At 37.5% G+C, this 23,126-nt stretch overlaps 2 protein-coding genes across 13 annotated transcripts in view; one reads left to right on the top strand and one right to left on the bottom strand.

The window, feature by feature from the left end:
- Positions 1–742: 742 nt before the first annotated feature.
- ccdc177 (coiled-coil domain containing 177) lies at positions 743–7,042 on the bottom strand. 2 transcript variants are annotated; one of them, XR_007926019.1, is made up of 4 exons: positions 6,771–7,041; positions 3,385–5,897; positions 2,745–2,856; positions 743–1,549 (listed from the first exon to the last, which is right to left on the bottom strand). XR_007926019.1 is itself a non-coding variant. In XM_051869116.1 (3 exons), exons 2-3 carry the CDS (start codon positions 5,889–5,891, stop codon positions 1,501–1,503), a joined length of 2,556 nt encoding a protein of 851 aa, XP_051725076.1. In that variant the 5' UTR covers positions 5,892–5,897; positions 6,771–7,042; the 3' UTR covers positions 743–1,500. The 2 variants fall into 2 exon arrangements, 1 of the variants encoding a protein (XP_051725076.1); XM_051869116.1 differs by lacking the exon at positions 2,745–2,856 and having other exon boundaries at positions 6,771–7,042.
- A 13,050-nt stretch (positions 7,043–20,092) lies between these two features.
- smoc1 (SPARC related modular calcium binding 1) overlaps positions 20,093–23,126 on the top strand; it is a 57,512-nt gene continuing 54,478 nt past the window's right edge. For 6 of the 11 annotated variants that reach the window (XM_051868096.1, XM_051868099.1, XM_051868097.1 and 3 more), the window contains exon 1: positions 20,094–20,461. In XM_051868096.1, the coding sequence (XP_051724056.1) occupies positions 20,357–20,461 (105 nt within the window). In that variant the 5' untranslated portion in view covers positions 20,094–20,356. Of the gene's footprint in view, positions 20,462–23,126 lie in introns of all 11 variants that reach the window. The other 5 variants (XM_051868095.1, XM_051868101.1, XM_051868103.1 and 2 more) reach the window with 2 other exon arrangements.

Consider the following 23,126-nt stretch of genomic DNA (forward strand, 5'->3'; position numbering starts at 1 on the left):
ACTATATGGAGAAAAATCCTGGAATGTTTTCCTCAAAAACCTTCATTTCTTTTCGACTGAAGAAAGAAATACACAAATATCTTGGATGACATGGGGGTGAGTAAATTATCATGAAATTTTAATTGGAAAGTGAACTAATCCTTTAAGCAAAACATGGTCAGGTCAAAGTTTCTGAATAATTTTTGGTTCCAAATTCTTAGCAATTTTACTGGTAGTCCACTGTATGAAGAATTTTTGGGTATAATATGTCACAGTTTACTTTATTTTGCTATCCTCACTTACATAAATGAACTATAGTGTTCTGCACCCACTAGTAAAAATATATCAAAAATATCAAAACAAAACAATATGTTATGTTTACTGAAAAATAGGCATATATATGCATGGGAGTTCTTTTGCCATGATTTGCTTGACACTATTGTCTGATATTCTCTGATTGGTGGAGAGATTCATGACTGATTCATGGGTAATGTAGTTGAACCATGGCTTCAACAAAAGCATATTCAATTAAATAAGAACCTTGTAGCTTGCAATTTGTCTTTAAAGGTTTATAAATTGTCATTAAAAATCAATTCCTATATGGAGAAAATTAATGGCATTTTTACTTCCGGAACCCGACTTTTGCATATAGTATGGAATAGTTGAGCCAATCCAGTTGATCACAGGGCAGAGATCATAGGACCCAGTTTCAGCCATAGCTGAATCTTGTAACATTATGTCCAGATACATAACACAACTAATATAAATTGTTTAAACTTATTTTTTATTATTTTTTAATACAGAGTGCCATTTTAAAGTAAAGTGTCACCTGCATGTTCCTTATTAATAAACTACATATTTCTTTGCCATAGGCTATGGAATGAGAAATAAAACATCTGCTGCCAACAGGAAACATATTTTCATTTAGATAATTAACAAAAGAATGGTACAGAGACAAAAATATAACACCTTGATAAGATATACTTTTAGATTTAAAATAAGAATGCTACAATCATCTTCAAGTCATTGCTGGCAAAATTTACCTTAGCAAAATTGATGTCAGTTTATCAATGCCAGTTTGAACCAAACATGATCTGTATTTTATTTACTTGTAGCTTACTTTCCAGATATGCATCAAAAGCTCTGTTATGACTCAGTTATATTCAGAACACTCTTTTGGTTGTCATCATTAAAACTGAGATAGTTATGACTTATTAGCTACAATAATTAGTAATAATCAATTATTTGGTTACTATCCAGCACAACTATTTTGCTTCTATTAAAAAAGAGAGAAAAAAAAAAAACTAAATTTAACCTGTAACACAATGAAATGGTTTCTTCTGGCTTTTTATGCTATTAAAAGTGGCATTGTTGTGCCATCTGGATATGCTGGAAATAAAATGGCTTCAGTGTTTATTAAACCTTCCAATTACATCATGCCTAGCTGAGTCACTGCCAGAAAGGGAATAAGGGTCCGTAATCAAAGTGAAATGCCTTTTGCAGTCTCTTGGGGGTTGTTTTTCACTGAATCAGGCCGCAGATGTCAACATCCTCTTCTCTACTCCCAAATCTGCATCAGAAAAGACAAACCAGATAAAAGATATTTACTGCACAGAAGCTTTTCTGTTCTCTCTCTTATATCAAATAACTAATAATTAAGCTGCAATACTTGCTTGGATAACAGATTTGGCATTATTTTGACAGAAGACAGACGTTTCTTTGTAAAAATGCAGCATTAATATAGTTTTGTCCAGGTTGTTGACTGACAGTACAAAAAATCCTGTGACAGATGGCTGCCGTGACAAACATCACTGTGGGTTAAGCTCTCATAGGAATTGAAATGCCTGCTGCAGTGCTTTTCTCACGGATATCGATGTGAGCTCTCCTCCAATCCTGTCCTCTAGATTTGTACCAGGATGACATGGCATTTTTAGTAAAATGGAGTTTTCTGACTAGCGTCCTGTTTATCACAAGTTCCCAATATCATCTTCAAAAGTTTGATATGCCTAATTAAGGTTAAAATGCAAATGCCTAGGTGTTATGTAGTATGAACATTCATATTGCTTCAGTGCACTTTCATCATCATCACACAAGCAAATTATTTTAATGTGATGATAATGGACATGCGTTAACCATCAATGCATAGACAACGTTCGAAATAGCAAACTATTTTTTGCAATATGTAGTATGCATCCTGTGCATAGTATGCAAATTTTCTGTATGACCTGCTACATTTGCCACAATGTGCAGTATACAACAAAACATACTGCTCAGAACACCATATCCCACAATGCAATGCTCTCCACTTTCTCTGTTTTTAGTTATTATCTTATTGGACTGCCAAAAGTTGACATTTTAACTGAAAATTGAATTAAAAATGCAAATTAATCATATTTTTTTCCAAGATTATGACTATATGGTCCTCACATCATGTGATGAGATCATGTCATGTTACAATAATTTAGAAATAATTGATTCTGATTGGTCAATTGTATTCAGTGTTCAATTATTTCTGTATATTGACCATTGATTGAGTTCAGTGATTGTGTGTTTTTGTTCATCGTGTCAGGGTTTATTTCACAAAAATGAGTGAATGACTGTGCATTATCCCATACATGATGCCTACTGTTTCACTTACTATTTTTTTATAGTATGCAGTATACAGTGTTTACTGAACAGTAAATAGCAAGCCAGCATTCCATTCTGAACATGCCGATATATAGTAAAGAAGAATAAAGCTTATGAGGGAAAAGAAATTAACACACCTGAAGGAATGCAGGGGATGTCAATGTGGATTTGGGTCTGTTGCTGACCAAAGACTCCTGTGCTTCATCAGCAGTTAACTGTGCTGAGATCATTCTTTGTCATGTCCTGACTCTAGGATGTAAAGCTGGGTCAGCATTTCGCCAGAGTTTGGTTTACACACAGTCAAGTCATGGCTCACAATGCTATGGCCTTGAGTCTCCCTCAAAAGATTTACTCTGGGAGAAGCCTCCCGTACCCTTTTCTTTTCTTCTTCTAAGAAATAAAGACACCCTTAGAAAGAAGCCATCACTGTTGCCATAGTGCCAAACTTCCTTGTAAACAATGAACTCTTTATATACAGATCTCAAAGCAACATGGCTGCCAAGTTACAAAAAACAATCATGCCCCAACATATGATCATCCACACATAAGCACAATTCTTAGATAACATTTAAAAGATATAAATACAGAAAAATATTTCTTTAGATGACATGATGAAAATGATCCAGCATCAGGAATAATGAATATTTAGATAAAACACTTGAGGGCATGACCATCGATATTGTTGCTGTAGTTTGGTGAAGAGGCTAGCATGTAGGCTCAAGCACAACTTATTTCTAGACAGATGTGCATGGAAAGAGCAAGTGTTAAAGCGCTCACTTCTCAACTAAATTTGCTTTTAACTGAGCCTCCAGGGCCATCTTGTCAAAGGTGCGCATGTTTGTCTCTTCACGAACACGATCTCGCACATGGAAAGATGCACGGGCCACGGATCGGGCACTTTCCAACACTGCACGTTTTTCTCTGAAAATCTGTTCACTTTTTTCGAGTTTGCGCTCAATGGACTGCAACAACTCTAGCCGGCGCTGTTTCTCCTCTTCCTCTACACGTTGACGGTTAAGCCTCTGAAGTCGTTCTTTTTCCTGCCTGCTTTGCACCGCACGTTGGGCCTTCTCCCGCGCCCGTTCTTCGGCTACTTGAGCGGCTTGTTGTGCCCGTCTTTCGGCTTCCCTAGCCTTTGCCTCCATTTGTTCCTTCTGCTGTTGCTCACGTAGCTCAGCGGCCCGTCTTGCTTTCTGGATCTGCTTCTCTTCTCGCTTAGCTTTCTCCTTTAACTCTTGCCCACGTTTTTCTTGTATCTGCTCATAGTTCTCCAAAGACCTACTTAGCTTCTCATCGGCTGTTCTCCGTGCTTCTTCACGCTCATCTGCTTCACGACGTGCAATCTCTTGGATAAGAGCTGCATGGCGCCTCTTCTCAGCACGGTTGAGTCCACGACGCTCCTCTTGAATTTGGTGCTCTCTCTCCTGCCGCTTCAGCTCAGCAATAGTCAGTTTCTCCTTGAGGAGCAGTTTCTCTTGCTCAAGAACGGCAGCTCGTTCCTCCTCCAGAGCTTTAAGGTTCTGTTCTTGTAATGCCTTCTTGTGTTTCTCCTCACGAGCAGCCTGTTGCAGTTTCTGCAACCGGCTTCGTTCTTGTTGCTCAGCCAATTCCTTCCAACGCTCCTCATTTTCCACTGCTTGGCGAAGTTTGGCTTCTGCAGCCTCTCGCTCCTGCTGGTTAAGCCAGCGCTGCCGGGTAGAAACTTGTGACTGCCATGCGCGTTGGCATTGCTGCACGGCCCTCTGTTTCTCCCGCTCTTCACGTTCCCGTCGCAGCTCTTCTAGTCGCCGCTCACTGTCCCATTGCAGGTGTGCTACGTAGCGTGTCTGGCTCATTATGTCCTCCTCTTGGTACCTGGCTAGCATTAATGCAGCAATCTTTCGGTCACGTTCTGGAACAGCTTTAAGTCCTCTGCGTTTCACCTCCTTCACAATGCGCTCCACTTTTTGCATAGTCTGTGGAGAGTGGCTAAGGTCTCCCAAGCTCAAACTGCGACCCATCAAGGAGTTAAAGGTAGCTAAAGTGCGGGCACGAGGGCTTGATGTCTTAGCCCAGTGATCTCTTGCCCCATCCCAGCTATACGATGAGGAAGCAGATTCAGAGGAGGTACAAGTGGTAGTTGTGGTGTTCGTTGTCGAAGCAGTCGAGGAACAAAACGTGTCACGCCTTCGTTGCAAAGACTCCAGCGAGTGGCTTCTGCATCTAACCTTTGATTTGGAGATGAAGTGTCCATTATGCTGTGCAAACGTACCTGTGATGCCATTGGCAGGACTTTGGACAGCAGATTTTGACACTATTGGGGCAAGTGAAGTTGGTGTCCTTGGAAAAGAAGCAGGTTTTGGTATTGATCTGGGAAAGGTATTTGGAGCCTTTGTAGGAGTACTGTAAGTTTTTTTTGTGGCCTGACCTCCCGGAGCTGACTGAATTGATCGTTGGATTAATGAAGGTTTTGAACCTTGAGGTTTTCCCCCAGATTCTACTTCAAAGGACTTGGACTTTTTTGCAGAAGTTCCTTTAGCAATAGTAGCAGAGCTCACTGGATTGGCTTTTGAGACAGGAGGACAGCTGGATGTGGACACCGAAGTAACCTGTCCTGATCCCGCTGTCATGCTTTTAGGAGTAGCTGATGTAGATTGTTTTTTGGGTGCACCACTGCAGGTAGGGGCCAATTTGTTGGCTTGATTTGTTAAATTTTGATTGGTTTGTTGAGGCAATCCAGCATTTACAGTTTCCTCTGACTTCTCTGAAGCCAGCGGACCACCATTATTGTTGAGAGCTGCCTGCAGAATTCGCCTCTTCTCCTCTCTGATAATCCGCTCTCTCTCCTCTCTGCAATGTCGGAGTTTAGCATGTCTATCCCTCTCGTATATCTCAAACATTCCTGTGGCGACACGCATACTGCGTCCGGGTGCCTCACGGGCAAAATCAGACAGTGGACGAGGCAGAAGTTCCACAGGTTTCACTCCACATCTTGCACATGCCTCAAGAGAGCGAGGGCTTGTCAGTACATACCGACTGCCTTCTGCAGCTGGCGAGTCAAAATTGTAAAGGTCCAGATGTAGTTTTAGCTCTTCTGGTTGACTGTTTTGCTGCTGGCATGGTTCTTGAGAGCTTGGTACAGGTTCAATACTGGGCTCTGTCTGTGGACTGGGATCCACAGTAACATCTTTCTCTCTATCATCACCTGGCTCAGGTAGACATGGTGCTTCAGAGGCAGCAGCTGGGCTTTCAAACTGGGCCCCTCTGAATTTACCCTGGTCATCAGGTTCCAATGGGTCCACCATGGTTCACTTAAAAAAAGAAAAAAAGAAGAAGAAGACAAAAAGAATGAACTCTACAGTGTTTCAATGACAGCGCTGGACAACACACACACAGATTTTCTAGAGTGGAATCACAGGGATTATTATGTTGAGATCATGGCTTAAGAGTGCTATCTAAGGTTGAGGGACGCCACAAAGCTTGCACATGCATGCATATTTTTTACGCTCTGCTTCTGTATGTGATGACGGGTCCCGCCTCAGGGTAATTAAATAAGGTTACATGCATGCTGGGCAATATTAAAGAACTCATGCAGTTGCTATTTTTGGAGTCTGTGATTCAGATGCACTCATGCATGTATGTAAAACCATTTCAATACGTCTCATGTCTCTATCTATCTATCTATATATCTATCTATCTATCTGCCTCTAAACCTCATTAACAGTAACTCACTCATAAACAGAATTGTCACAATTTTGTTATTTTTTAATGTCATATTGAATGTTTTTTATGCATGCAAATTATGTGTTGTTGTTTCGTTCACTCCTTCACATTAGGCTAGTGACACTGAGGCTGTGTATGTATGTCGCAAGCCTCAATAAACAGCCTAGTTTTATAGGCCTTAAAAAGACAGATGTTGTTTGTACAGTAAAGAAACGCTGATTTTAAAGAAGACATACTGCATAAGCACGACTCGTCTATAAGCACAAATGCACGCAGCATCTCATTTCTCAGATGGTTTTTTCTAGAGCAGATGTTTTGATTTTACATACAGTATGCGGTTACCATCACATCAAGCGCAATAATATCTGATAACATGAATGCGCTAGAAATCACTTAGCCACAAGAACACAGCGCACGACGATATTGCAAACATATTACAATAACAAAAAAACGAATCTTACCGCTATCAGGGCCCACTCATTTAGAGAGGATCAGGTAGCTGATATTTCCTCTCTTCCTCATCAAATGAGTTTTTGTGGTCGGTTCTCGTCTCGTTCTTTCCTTCAGCAGTCAGTCTCCACCTGCTGTCTGACACTCTCATCCTTGGCCGTGAAGCATCCGTGCTCCGCCTTCCGTGTGACTGCGCTCTAAAAATATCGTAAATATTCAGCCCTTTGTCCCCCCATTTTATGACCATATGAACGGAGAATGAGCCATTCTGCGATACCGTCATGATGAATATGCTAAAGGATGGCCATGCATTATTTTATTTATGCATACCGTTGTTGTTGACACTTTAGATTGGACTTGAAATGGATATTGGCTAGTAGATGTAGGCTATTCTGTTTCTGCAACATAAATAGTAAGGATAATGATAACACTTTATTATTATTATTATTATTATTATTATTATTAGTCTATGAGTATTAAACAAACTAAATTTCGCAAATGCTACTTCATAGGAATTCGGTAGTGGGAAAAAAAAGGGTTCTGACACTATTCAATGCTGTAATAAGCATATGTATACACTAGAGGGCGCTATGCACAAATATAATGTGGCTCTGAGGAAATCAGCGCTGCTGCCCAAAAGTTTCCAAATATCTTTTGTATTCATCTTGAACAGCATCTGCATTGTTTTATTGTGTAACCTAACAAATATTTTGCGAACTGTTTTGCTTGAAAGTTGCATGCTGCTTGGTTAGATAGTTTATCTAATGCAATAGCATTCATACATATCTTAATTGTTTAAATACAACTGGACACTGTAAAAGATCTTTGCATAGAGTTTGGCAGGGAGTTATTTCTTTACTACTTTTACTTTTTCTCTTTCATGGGTATACATCTATTGGTCACAATTTACAATAAGGTCTCATTTGTTAACATTAGTTAATCCATTAATTAAAAAATAACAATGAGCAATAGTGTGTTTTTGCAGCATTAACTAATGTTAAAAGACAACTTTTGATATAACTAATGTATTCGTAAATATTCAGATTATCTTTAAGATTAATAAATGCTGTAGAAGTATTGTTCATTGTTAGTCATGTTGACCAATGTACTTACATTAACATTTGTTAACATCTCTCTCTCTCTCTCTCTCTCTAATACTCTTTATCTCTCTATATATCTATACTCTAATTTCTCTCTATAATATAATATAATGTAATAGAGTATAATACATTTGTGTGATATATATATATATATATACACATACATACATACACACATATATATATATATATATATATTGTCCAACAGCCCAAGCATACATACAGGCCTATAGAATGGGGCATAAACAAATTCATAAGTTAAAAAAAAAAAAAAAAAAAAAAAAGGTAAATAATAAATCAGCTCCACTGCTGATTCCAAGTGATTAAGATCTTAGGGCGTTCCTTGGGCATTCGTACAATGTAAGCAATGACATACATCCAAGTGAACGAGATGGAGAGAAGTTAGCACGGAAGGGCATAAAAAAATTGGACATAAACGCAGCCCTGGACTGAGAAATCCATGTTTATTTGTGAGCAAAAGTCCGCCGGATGACACGTATCCTGCCCATGGACAGTCGGATCGAAAGAGGGTTAATAACAGAACAGGTATTGTAAGGGTAGGTTTATCACTGAAAATTGTATTGTTCTATGTCCACTCTTTAAACAGCGTTATGGTAAAAATTAAACATTATGGCAATAGCTTTTTGCTTGCTTTGGGTGGAACTGACAGAATGGTAGTTTCTTTCAGTTTTTCCACTACATTTGGCCTAAAAAACACTGTTTGTGGTCATCCAGTTTGAAATGTTGACTACAAACACTGAGGTTTTTCAGATTTTCTTCATGACGTTCTCTCCGTATTCATGATTCTTTGCAGCCTTTAGCCACTGCCTACAACGCAATGGATCTTTTCATTGGAAAGTAAAGCCGGGCCTACACTCTGCGAGTTGAGCTATTGCATATGTTACGCGTCAGTTAACCTGATAATCGTGTCTCGTGTCTCAACTCAGCTGGTAAATGGCACGACTGTGATGCAGGGCAAGCCGGAGGCAATAACACGCGCTTTCGCGCTATGCACATGGAGATTTAAATGTTGCTGCTATAGGTATAGAAAAAAGAAATAAAAATTATAATAATAAGAAGAAAAATGGTGTGCAAATGATTTGTAGAAAAGCAGAGAACAACACAGCCATTTCCTTCGACAACAATGACTAGAGAGTGTATATCAGTGGCGTGCGGAATTTCGGATCGTTCGGATTTTCTAGACTATTTTAAGATGTAAAGTGAGCAGGATATTAAAATTTAACTTATGGATAGGCATGTATGATAAGCAGGGCAGCCGGTCTCGGAGCCCTCCCCAGCTCTACAGCGCCCCACAATTTTCCAATGTAAATCTGTGGTGAAAAATGGAACTGCAGTGCGCTGTAATTGTGAGCCATTGGGCCAGATTCAGAGCCACCGTGCGCGAACGCCAAAATTCCCAATGCCATCTGACAAGTTGATCCACGTCGCCTACAGCACAAAGCAGTAGCACTGTATGAGAAACAAAGTGCAGAAAGAAACAGAATATAAAGATAAAGTGTGCCAGTATCGCTAGCAAAGCATCAAACTGAGGCACTGACATCCTGAAGTAAACTTTGAAATGCTCGGGATAATCATGCGGCTCCTTGATGAGGTGGAACTCTCCTTCCTCTCTACGCAATGTCAGGATTGGATGTACCCAATATTTCCTCTTTCTTTTTGTCTTTTTAAGAAGAGAGAGGACAACTAAATCATGCTCACTGCTTGAAGACTTCGTTTTGTATTATTTTGCGAATTTTTTCGCAACGGATTCATTAATACGCATCGCACTCAGTGTGCAAGGTCTCTGTGCGTGAAGAATTTTTAGGATCACGAATACGAAAAAACGCATACGAAAATTTCGGACTCAGTGTGCAAAGGCCTTAACACAGAGAATGCGAGCGTCTCGCATATTAACTATAAACCCATTCAGCGTAACTGCATCGGCCACATTTTGTACATGACGCACCACCCAGCATACCCAGTTAAAAAAGTCACCTCTCGCCACTGGTGTATATATGTGTGTCAGTGTTTGCACACGCTGTAGGGTTGCAGCCACTGGGCTATAATAATATTCATATATGATGTAGTTGTGTACGATTTGGCAATAGGGGACAGCCTATACACTGGTCAAAATCGGGCTGAATCCTCACATTTTTTAAACATGTTTAAAAATTATCGGTAGCTCGGGAGGTGCTCGTAAGGCACTCGGTTCAGCACATAATTTCCACTTGATTTCTCCGGAGAGAAAAAAGTCACTTGCAAGCTCATATGACAGCAAAAATCGTACGGTGTATGCCTGGCTTTACTCACTTCTGTTAAACGTTAAAGCCAGGCGTACGCAATACAATTTTTGCTGTTGTACGAGCTCACAGGCGATGTTTTTTTCTCTCGGGAGAAATCGCGTGGAAATTGTTGATACTCGTATGGTTCACTCTTTGAATTCTTGCAACTGGGAACAATAAAAGTTGAGACCATTATGATTAAAAGTTTGCTAAGAAGTATTTCCTACTAAAACAAGGCGGTATTTGACTGTAAGTCAAGTATCCATATCAGACTGGTGGGAGTGGCCTTGGATGGCAACATGCCCAGTGCATTAAGGGTGTTGAAGTTTTCCTACCTGTTTGGCTAAAGTGAAGACAACATCCTTTTTTTCCCTCTGTTTTCTCTAGTCAGGCAGCACCGATTAAAATAAAAATCACCTTTCTACTGTACAGGCAACAAAGTTTTATTGAAAGCCCATTTTTCCAGAGTTTTGTCTAGAAAGTATGAAAGAAACCTCGACAGACTGATCATGACATTCATCCAACAATAGCAAATAATTTCATTATCAGTTGTGCTAAATGAAATTTAAAAACAAACAGGATGTTTTAATTCCGGGGTGTCTGGTGCGACTTTTCGTGGAATAGGATTAGATAACAGGAGGGGGGTCTGTGGTGGTGACCCACTAAACTTTTGACCCAGTGTAAGAACAGTGCGAGTTTAATTGGCCCCGTCCATGGACGCCATCAGAAAAGCTGTGAGCACAGGATGACATCAGGGATGTGCAGGCTGCCTTGTCATTTGAGGGCATGAGATCTGAAAGTGCGGTGGTGTGGGGAGTTTATGGGAAATATAGTCATTGCAGAGTTCACTGTTCACAATGGTATGTGCTGGGGGTCACAGAGAGGTGAGTTGCATGGTATAGTGATGAAACTGGTTGGGGTTAGCGGATGAAGACATAGCAAATGGAAAAGTTTCTATGCCTTAAGACACAACAGGTTTTTTTCCCCTCTTTTTTCATCTGGATTGCATTTCAGTTATGAGCACTATTAGCTGACTGAATGACATCACCTTAATGAACCATGATGTCTAAATTGTTGCTAACAAATAGTGGAATATAGCAACTTGACAGTGTAATGGTGTGGTTTTGTAGAATCCTGATGTTTAAACTTTGATTATATACATGGTGCTGTAATCAAAGTCTAATTGTAATTAAAGGTGCAGTAAGCAATTTCTGAGAAACGCTGTTGAAAGTGGATCGGACCAAGAACCACAACACACTTGTAGCCAATCAGCAGTAGGGGGCGTGTCCACTCATGATGGGGGAGGAGAGAGAGTGAGCAAGAGGGAGATTTAAACTGAAGAAAGACTGTAGAAAGAGAGATGGCTGAGAGACATTACAAAAGAGAAAAGGTCTAAGGAATATTACTGGAAAAAGAAGGGTTATGATCAGGCAAGAGCTTAAGGACCCGCGTTAATATTAGAAAAGCTTTCCAGTGCTGGGCAGACCTAAGCGGAAAGGCCTGAAAACAGACACCAAGGTTGCATTGTTTCTGCTGCATATATGAGTAACATTGGTTTTGCTATATGTTTCACAGAACCAAGATTTGCTTGAGATTTTTTTTTTTTCTGTTTTTTTTTCTTTTCTTTTAATGTTAGCTATAGTAACAGGACAGTTTTGAGTGTCATTGTTTGTCTGGAGCTGGTGTCCTGCTGGTGACTAACAATTCTTGCTATACTCTTGTGTACTGTATGTTCATTTTTTGTTCTTCCTTGTCGTATTTTTCTTCGCTTCAGCTATAAAGAGACACCCATTCTTGCATTGCATGTTTGTTCATTTTTGGGTGGGGCCATAAAGCCCAAAGTGTTTCTCGCTTATTGCACCTTTAATTTCACTCAAATTCTGATTATTGGATTTTAGAATTGGAGCATTGTGGATGGATAAAAGGCTTTGTTCTATATATGAAATGATACACAGTATGAGACATATCTCTTTTATTTGGTAAATATATGAATTCTATTATTACATTAGAGCATGATATCTTTCCTAGGACTTTGTTCTGGATAAAAAGTAACCAGCGAACCCCAGCTGTCCACACAGTAAAAAGTCGTCTGCAGTTGGATAATTGATTGTGGTAGCTTACTGGGATTTTTGAGTGTTTTGATTTATCTAAGAGGACTATGCTCCCATCAGATAATTATCTTTATTGTTAGTATAGGAACCCAAGCTGCCTCCTCCTCCCATGACATTTTGTAATAAATGCTTTTGAACAATAACTTGAGAAAATAAAGAATGTAGCATGCAGGTGCACTGCAAATTTCTTTCATGACTCTCTTGCTGTGAATCTTATGTGGCAAGAACATGTTTGGTCATTTCAAGTAAAAATCAAAACTAATTATAAAAACAATAATTAAGCAAATTATTTCTGACCAATTCTTGTTGCTGTAATGCAAAAATAATTATATATTATGCCATTCAAAAGTTTCAAAATGTTTTTGAAAGAAGTCTCTTATTTTTTACCAAGGCAGCATTTTTTTTTTTTTTTTTGATCAAAAATACAGCAACATTGTAAAAAGTTATAGCGATATAAAATTACATTTTTCTATTTCAATATATTTTAAAATGTAATTTATTCCTGTCATCGGTATCATAATCCTTCAGAAATCATTCTAATATGCTGATTTGGTGCTCATGAAACATTTTTTTAATTATTGTGTTGAAAACAGTTTTTGCTTAATATTTTTGTGTTTTGAAAGGATTCTTTGATGAACAGAAAATTCAAAAGAACAGCATTTATTTGAAACAGAAAACTATAACATTTTAAATGACTTTACTATCACTTTTGATCAAATTAATGTGTCCTTACTGAATGATGTTGAAATACTTAAATACTTAAATGAAATACTTAAAATGATACCGTAATTCATGGTAGTATCATAGTAGTTGTTGTACTGCCTTTAATCTATTAGTAGCTGACATTAAATATTTTTGAAAAGTCGAAATATTCTGTGGTGCGACATGCTTCATGAAATATGTACATTTTTAAACAGTATTTTCCAATTCTTTTAGAAATATTATGTATTATTTTGAATTACCATGCAGCTTTTATGCTTTGTAGCTCATATTAATTGTGAAAAACCATGGAATATTTGTACTTTAAAAAAAATAAATTGTCATATAACGCAACAACTTTCCCTTATGCATTCATACAAAGCTCAACAAAATCTTGTGAAATAGATTTTAATTGTAATGAAAAAAATTGTTACACTGCAAAAAATCCTGTTCTAAAAAATAATCTTTTTCTACAAAATATAAAAATATAAGGTAGCACTTTATGTTAGTGTACTTGCTATGTTACATGTACTTACCATAGTAATAACAGTAAATTATGCATAATTACATGCAACTAACCCTCAGCCAAACCCTAATAACCCTATAGTAAGTACATGTCAATATTACTCAGTACTTAAATTTATAATTACACAGTAACAGTGATGCCTAACATTTCTTTCTTTCTTTCTTTCTTTCTTTCTTTGTGAGATTTACTCCTTAATGTAGGTATAGGAAAACAATACTTTAGGCCACAAACACACAGAATCGACTACATCCAGCCTTAGGACCCAGCGTCCACCTGGCAGGCCTGTCCTTGCGAAGACCGGGACCTCTGAATGCCCCCAGTTCACATTTCTAGCTTGGTTTTGCCAACAGCAAGGGCCACGCTTTGCTGACATTTTGACAACTCTGCGCTCTCGACCCCTTGCTCTTTCCCCCCCCCTCCTCCATCGGGCTGGCACAGAGGGAGTGAATCGCCCCCCTCTCTGGTGGGGTGAAGGTCCCTGGGACCAAGCTGTTAATTCAATCAGGAGAGTGGTATGCTCAATTAGGCACTCATAAGGGCCCAGGAAGGGTCTGGGGCCCCAGCAGAGGGCAGGCAGCCCTACCCTTGAGAGCCATTAATTGTAGATGACAGTGTGTAAACACTTGGGTGAATAGGCGGTGCAGGTGTTGGACACACCACTCATTGGACACTGTCTCAATGGTTCTTTTCACACCCCGCTTTCCTCTGAACATTCTCTTTTTTTGTCTTAATCACTCTTACGTCTATTACTCAGTACTTAATTGTGTAATTACACTGTAACAAGGACACCTTAAAATAAAGTTTAACATAAAGCCATTTATGCCACAAATGCTGTCAACTGAGCTTAACTTGTACAGAACATATTGCTTTAATATACGTTTATATACAGTCTCTCTTTTTCTGTCTCAATTACTCTTTGTCCATGAGATGAGGTGGTCGAAGAATAAATCGAGGAGCTTGACGTTAATGATTTTCATTATTGTATGTGTATGTGTGTGTGTGTCCTGGTGTTTCCTACATTATGGGGAAATTGTTTTGTTCCCTATGAAGAAAATAGCTTATAATCATATTAAATTATGTTTTTTTTGAAAATGTAAAAATGCAAAAAGTTCACTGTGAGGGTTTTGTTTAGGGGTAGGGTTAGGGGGTAGAATATACAGTTTGTAAAGTTTAAAAATCATGGTAACCCAACATGTGTGTGTGTGTGTGTGTCCTGGTAAACCCTATGTTATGGGGACACAGTGTCCCCACAAAGATGGCAATATCCGAAATCCTTGTCCTTGGGGACATTTTTTTTTTTTGGTCCCCATGAGGAAAACAGCTTAAAAATCATACTAAGTGATGTTTTTTAAAAATGTGAAAATGCAGAAAGTTTTCTGTGATGGGTAGGTTTAGGGTTAGGGGATACAATATATGGTTTGTACAGTATAAAAATCATTATGCCCATGAAAAGTCCCCATAAAACATGGAAACCCAACATGTGTGTGAGGGTTGAGAGATATCCTTTATGGAAGACCCCAAAGAAGGTGTAAAAAAAAAAAATAATAATAAATAAATAAATAAATTGTCAGTGACTAGACCATCTGAACTCTTTGGCCAGGCTCGGAATCATGTGACTCCTCCAGATACGGGAGCTTGTGAAAACTGCAGCCAGTACATGTAAAAGACATGGAATTCAACAAATTAAAGCCAGATGAGGGACTTTAAAGTGAAAGGGCTCTGCATCTGACCTAACATTCTCTTGTTTGAAGTCCTCTCTCTGTCCATCTCTTTTCTTCATTCTTCCACGATTAGGTCAAAAAGGCACTTGTGAGAAATATGGACAAAGATGTATTGAGCAATCCTCAGATCTGAAATATCTTGTTATATGAGTCCCTAAACTCACAATGCTTCATCTTAAAGTACGAAGTGACGAGGAATACACACACACACACACACACACACACACACACACACACACACACACACACATTCTTGTACATCTATATTTGTGAGAACATTCACTGACACAATGCAGTCTCTAGCTTCTTACCCTAACCCTTGCAACCAAGTGCCTAACCTGAACCCCTACCCTAAACCTTATCCCTAAAGGAGGATCACCCAGAATGTCCTCACTTTACTCTCTTTGTCCTCACTCCGATGGTCTAAAACTCAAACCGGTCCTCACTAAGATAGGTGTACAAGTACACACAAACACACACACTTACAGTATACACAGTGCTTGGTAGATTACTTTAAAATTGTAATCCGTTAATGATTCCAAATTACATGACAAAAATTATAGTAGTAACGTAATCCATTACATTACACATTTTAGGTATTATAATCTGACTACTTTTTGATTACTTTTGGATTACTTTGGCCTAACTTGTTTACCACATTGAATTGAATAGAATATTGTACCATATTTATATAAAAATACAAAGAGAAAGAAAACATATTGCATTCTTTGTTATCAACAACATGAGGTGCATTAAATATTACTTTACGTCAAGGTTTGCCAGACTGGGGTTCATGATGGAACTCCAGAGGGTTTGTGAGTTGAAATAAAAAGCTAATAATTAAATAAATCACAACAATTTAAAATTAAAATAAATAATTTTATAATAATGAAAAAAATCTAATTAAAATGGGTTTGAAAGACAAAAGCCTTACAAAGACATAGCAATACATGACTTACTAAGTCATGACAAAATGATTTCTGTAAATCTAGTGGTCAAATGCAGTGTGGCCACCTAATTGTATGTGATTTTAGCCACCTGACTAGTGGCTAATCTGTGAGTGAAATTCCAAAAACTGCAAGACTTTCTGAATGTATATATATGGTAAGCTTTTTTTTTTTTTTTTTTTTTTTTTTTTTGAAAGGAAAATCTAGAAGATTCTAAAAATCTAGAAATTTAAAAAAAGAATTATAATTTTAATAAATTATGAATAATTTACTGCCATTGTCATGCAATCAATGAATAAGTAACTGTGTAGTCTGATTACGAGTATTTTAAAGTACTTATTTTTTGTAATCCAGAGTACATGTAATCAGTTACACAGCACACACCTGTAGGAATGTACAGTCTCTAATGAGATCTCAATTATTTGTCCATTGAGATTACACTGAGACTAAATGGAGACTTCACAGTGTCTTCTCTACAGTTTCAGGACAGATTTTCTAAGAAATTTGGGTAACACTTTACAACAAGGTTTTATTAACTAACATTAGTTAACTACTAACATGAACTAAGAATGAACAAAGTTTCTACAGCTTTTATTAATCTTAGTTATAAGATTAATTTCAACATTTACTCATACATTATTAAAATCAAAAGTTGTTTTTGTTAACATTAATGCACTGTGAACTAACATGAACATTCTTAATAACTAACATTATCAAAGATAATAAATACTGTACCAAATGTATTGCTCGTTGTTAGTCCATGTTAGTTAATATACAGTATTAACTAATGTTAACAACTGAGACTTTATTGTAAAGTTTTACTGAAATTTGCAATCAGAAGTCTGAGATTTCGATATGAACTTCAATATTTCTCGTTAAACTCATGCATCTTAGTCAAAACTCTGCTTAATTGGTTAAACTTTACTTTAAGGTGACTTTGTTACTTGCACAAATAAGTACCGAGTAATTATTTAACTACATGTACTTACTATAGAGTGTAGTTTAGGCTTTGGGGTTTGGTTTAGGGTTAGTTGTTTGAAATTAAGCATAATTTACAGATAGTAAGTAACCTACATGTAACATGTGTAACTATGTCACCTTAAAAGTGTTACCTATTCATTTTCTGTAAAATTAAAGGAGTATTATACTGGTTAAGCTCCACTGACAGCATTTGTGGAGTAATGTTCATTACCACAAAAATAATTTACACTTATCCCTTCTATTAAGAAAAAAATCTTGCTTATAAATGGAAGTCAGTGGGACCAGTGAATCTGTAAAAGTTAAAATACTCACAGTTTTAAAAGTACAGACATGGGACATAAACACGCAAAAAAAAAAAAAAAAAAAAAAAACCTGCTTACTAACTTTTCTATGTAAAGTTCTATTCAATTTAATAATTTTATTGAAATTACGATTTAAACAGCTTTACAGCTCAAGTAATACAATACTTTTAACTGAAGAATCAATATAAGTACTTTTAAAACAGCTTTTAAAACAGCCTCCAAAATTGGCCCTTTTTACTTACATTGTAAGTGCCTTTAATTTTATTTTTTTTTAAGGTTCTTTTTTGTAACACTTTTTTACAGTGTCCTCATTACGTTACATCTAGTAATAACAGTAAATTTTGCAAGTAACCCTAAATCAAACCCTAATCCTAACCTATAAGTACACATAGTTAATACTCAGTACTCAGTAATCAACATTGTGCCATTATGCCACAAATGTGGTCATCTGAGCATTACTTGTACAGAACATGAAATATTCCCTTAATATACACTTACTTAATGTCAGCAACTTAGTCATTTGTCTGTTTTCATTTCTTCAAATGAATTTACATAGCAAAATAAAAGAGACTTACACAGAGTATATTTGAACTCTATTTAGAATTCCTTTTAGCCGCTCATATTGAAACCATGCATTTCTGAAAAGAAAAAAAAAAAAGTGCATCTATAATAAAACATTTCATGGATTAATTAGACATCTGGTGAGGATCCGTACACCTTTAAAAAGACAATTGCTGTCAAAGACATTAGCTGAAGGAATCTCTCAGGACTGAAACTTTAACTTCTCTGAAAGCTGGTAAAACCACAATAAAGCTTGGTCCAGATGTCTAATTATAAAAGCTGTAAATGGGTTTAACAGCAGTTAGAACCACACAATTTAAAGTACAAAGGTATTAAGGACACTTAAGATGAAGCGGGCCTGTCATGGTTATCTTAGACATCATAATAGCATAAGGGTGGGGGAAGAGACCTCTTCTCTGTACTGATGTGTTGATTAAAGCCACGAAATGTGCATAGCCTGGCAATAATTGCGTTGGAGTCGGCAGGGTGCCCGTTGGTTTGGGCTGGCTGGTCTTGTCTACAGACACCTGCTAATTTTCTGTCGGCTTTGCTTGCTATAAACAGACAGTGAACCGCCATTGAGGATCTGTGGAAAGGGTCGGTGTGATAATTGGGCAGCACAGTCCTTTTCAGCTTGTTCGCCCTCTCCTTTCTCTCTGCCCCTTGTCAAACATTTGTTTCAAGTCCAGCCAAGTGACAACAGCCGTCTGTGTTGGTCAACGTTTCTCCAACAACAATTTTTTTTTTTTCACACACCAGAAAGCGGCTTTGTTTTGTATGAGGACATGGTTAAAGGAGCGGGCAGGAGGAAAGTGGATACAGGACATAAAGTGATCTCGTTAACATTCCATTAGACACTCCTGTCCCCCCTCACCCCTCCCCCAGGAGAACTTCACACAGTCCTGGCCAGGCAGAGCCCAGCTGACATGGTGAGGAACATGGCATAACAGAGCCCCACGGGGAGAGATCCCATCAGAAACGTAACGGCAGATCAAGGTACATCCCACATCTTTGATAGCAGTACCGCATGGAGGCAGACCTGAGCCCTGCTTTCCAGAGCTTTGTCTCTCTTTCTCTGTTTCTCCTTAAAATGCAATTGAATATGGTAGAATTTAATTATTGGATTTACTGAATTATTGGGTTATATACGTGTATATATATATATATATATATATATATATATATATATACACACACAGTCAAACCAAAATTTATTTAGACACCTTGAACATTTCATTCATTAATACAGTTTATTCACTATAGTTTAAAAAAAATGCTAATAAAATATGACAAGATCTCAGAGTTAAACTGTGTCAGAAAAAAATAATCTTAATTATGTCAGATAACACTTAAGCAAAACATGGTCAGGTCAAAGTGTCTGAATAATTTTTGGTCCCAAATTTTTATCAATGTTACTGGTATGAAGAATTTTTGCATATAATATGTTACAGTTTACTTTATTTTGCTATCCTCACTTACATAAATGAACTATAGTGTCCTGCACCCACTAGTAAAATATATATATAAAGTATATGATAAAATACATTTTAAAAACACACCATTGTTGGGTTAAGGTGTCAAGATATGTATAATCACTTGATTAGACTTTTTTTTCTTTGAAATAATGCCATCTTATGTAAAACAAAACATCCACAACATATCAATATTTAAAACAATAAAAGCTTTTATATTTTATTCGAGAATATTTGAACAACGGAGCAATTGCTTATCAAAGCCACTGCCTTAACTGAAGTCGCATAGGCTAATAACAATAAGAAGAAGATTAAACATATGTGACAACCTGCCACATATGTTTAAAGAGATTTATATTATTTTTTTTATATGAGGGCTACCTCATATAAAATAATAATAATAATAATATAAATCTCTTTAACGTTAATTAAACAACCATAAAAAAAGAAATAAGTTGTGTCAAAGAAAGCTTTGTGCGTCATTACTCTTGCTGTAACCAAGCGGACTGATGATTAATCCGCGGACTTTTGCACCCCCCACCCCGCCTAACTGCGCTGTCATTGGACGTTCCCACTGTCAATCACGCCAAGCAATCCCACCTCCTGAGGTTTTAAACGCGTCCCAAAGTGTAAGACAATCTATTCAACCTGTAGCTCTGGAAAGGACAGTACATCCCACGTAGTGGAAAGACTGTATCACTACGACTAACATCATCTTATCTGCGTACTCTCTGGCACTATGAAAACGCACACATGTGAAGGAGAAACCCGCTGAGGACCAATTTATTTGGGAGCAAACTTTTGGAATTTCCTGCAACTTTGGGACCTTTGCCAATTCTTAAGTTAATCTTGTCCGTAGGCTGTCAGTTGTCTTAATACTTCAACGTCAGACAGAATGTATTGCCGCAATCTAGTCCTTTTTGTATTTTTGTATTCTCACGCGCTACTGATGATGATGTGCCTGCCACCAGCCTCAGCGCAGAAGTCCAGTGGTCCTCGGGTAAGTCCGTGCGTAACGCCGCTCTCCGCCTCATGTGTTCAGCTGCGCACATTTACGCATTTGTCATTCTGATAACTTTAGTGCGTCATTTAAAGTTGTCAATGTGACACATAAATTGCTTATACTGTATCCATGTCAATTCATTATGATAAAATAATAATGCAAGATTGCAAGTCAATATTCTGATGCAGTGTTTCTATGTATGGAAATTTCGATAATGCCGTTAAATTAAAGTGCCCCAAACATATGTCACAGAATATAGTTTTGACCATTGTTCTTACTTGTTAGTGATATAAATATTAGTTTTAGGAAAGATTAACTAGACATATGCACAATAAACCACTGAAAATTTTACAGCATCTTTTTGTTGCCTTATACAGTGACACTGACTTAAAGTATATTGCATCCTGAATACCAGGGTAACTCATTTTCTATCCTTACTTACTACTAGTTTTATACATATTAGTTCTTAGAAGGATTAACTAAACTTTCTAGAATGCATAATAACCCAACGTCAGAGCATCTTTTAGTGATTCAGCTGAATAGTTGGGTTTTGCTTGCTGAGGCACATTGTCAGTGAGACTTGAGTACACCCATTGACCTTTTGTCATAAAGGTCTTTTGCTTCCTGTGCACCCCTCTGTGCCCATAGAAAAGAGGACCATTGCCTTTCCAATGCAGCATTTCATACGAGTTCAACAAAGACAACTGTGTGGAGTATTTCTTTCTGCGGCTGAATCAGTTTGCAGATTTGAATAGTAGAGCTATATGATGTCTTTAATAAATGATCCTCCCAAAAAATGCAAATGCGTCTGTCGGGATTACTAAGTTTGTGTCAAGGTGGTGAATTGATAACCTTAACATCCTTTCTTGTTTTAGGATTAGTAACGTTTAAAAAATGACAATTAAAGGAACATGGATACGTTATTAATAACACTAACCGGTCAAAGCATGAAAACCTGCCCCAGAAATCAAATTGCCGCAGCATTCTTTTATGTCCTCAAGTATTTGAGCAATTCAGACAGAAGAATGGTTTCTGAAGATTGCCGCAGAGCTCTTGTGGTAAATGTCCATTCATTTGTGCACTGAGACCATTGAGATTGACCATTGAGAGTGAAAGTGAGTACAAATCAGAAAGAGAGCAGAAGAGAGAAATTTGTGGATGCTGCTGAGGTATTGTAATACTTGTGGTTGGAGGGGGTGGTCAATATAAAAATCACACACACACACACACACACACACCCTAAAAGCACACCACAATTGTGTGTATCTCCAAAAGTGAACAAAGTAAAGATGAAGTTAAAGAATTGTTTGCTGAGAAGGTTCTAACAGCAAGGTACAAAAACATCACATTTTTGTCTTCAGGAAATATTTTCCGAACCAGTTAATCTGCATGGAACACTTTGTACCTCATTGAGATACATAACTAGGTTTTAAAAGTGTATTAAAATAAATTCCTTGGGAATTCAATTATTCAGCTGTACCTAACTCGCATCACACACATTTATAGCCATGCATCTAAATTTCTTTCTTAATTATGGATAAGAAACAATTACGCATTTTGATAACAGCACCAGAGTTTCTGCATGATTATTGAAAGAAATTAAGTTATGTGCGATTAAATTGTGGTGCTCGTTATTAAGGGCTGTTTAGAAGAATTGAGAAGTGTGCTAGATAATCTTTGTCATTAATGACTTATTTCCTTTTAATGATTTTGCCATTTTTCTGTACTTATGCAGCCGCTTTCTTATTTTTCTTGCCATTAACATTCACAGACTTTTATCTCTTGTGATATAATATCTGCTTACTTGTTTTATTTTGGCAAGAACTCTACAGATTGAAATGTACTGTAATAGTAGCATATAGAGTGCGTGCGTCTGTGTGTGTGTGTGTGTGTGTGTGTGTCTTTGTGCGTGTGTGTGCATGTACATGTGTGCTCAACAGCAGAAAACAGTGCAGAAATATCTCCGCAGTGCTAAAACATCCTTCATCATCCTCATTTAATCATTACAGGAGGCCAGAAAGGTTGTGTTAAAAAAGCTATTAAAAAATCTGAAGTTAAATGCTTCAAAAGTTATACTCCCTTCTGTGCCTCATTTGTAAAATCTTATCTCTGAATCCTGTCAGCTCCAAGAACCCAAAGTTTCATGAGGATTTATGGCTGCTGTGCTGGGCTGGAAGATGTATTTGGGCCAATAACAGGATCAAGCTCTTTTCTGAAAGCCAATTGGGTGATTGGGTTTATATAGAAAAAAGAAAAAAGAAAGAAAGAAAGGAAGCGTCCCTTGACAGTAGAGGGATTTTAGGTTTCCTTTTCCACATTTAACATGAATTTAGCACACTTTTCCAGTCACAGTAATTCAGAGCTCTTTGACCAAGCCAATTCTGACATGCCGCAGACTTAGAAGATAATATTTTCTGAGGATTCAATTCTGTCAACATGCAGTGATGCGTCTGAGCACGGTGAATATACCGACTGTCAGTAGGCATTGGTCTATTCATTTTAAGATCTTTGGGTTAAAGTATAATTTTTCTTCTGCTAGCATCACCAAATGGAATTTCATAAATAATCATAATATACAAGTTTCCAAATAAACAACACTGCGTTCGTCTGCCATTGTCTGGACAAACAGATAGTCCAGCCCCCAATCTCACATGATTGGTTG

This window comes from Ctenopharyngodon idella, chromosome 17 (assembly GCF_019924925.1).
Source record: "Ctenopharyngodon idella isolate HZGC_01 chromosome 17, HZGC01, whole genome shotgun sequence".
Taxonomy (NCBI): Eukaryota; Metazoa; Chordata; class Actinopteri; order Cypriniformes; family Xenocyprididae; genus Ctenopharyngodon; species Ctenopharyngodon idella.

What these genes read in the sequence shown, in the direction of transcription:
- ccdc177 (XM_051869116.1), bottom strand. Translation starts at nt 5,891, where the DNA reads ATGGTGGACCCATTGGAACCTGATGACCAGGGTAAATTCAGAGGGGCC. An exon ending in AAAGCAAATTTAGTTGAGAA is followed by an intron (nt 1,550 to 3,384) that starts GTGAGCGCTTTA and finishes TTTCTGATGCAG; the next exon opens with ATTTGGGAGTAGAGAAGAGG.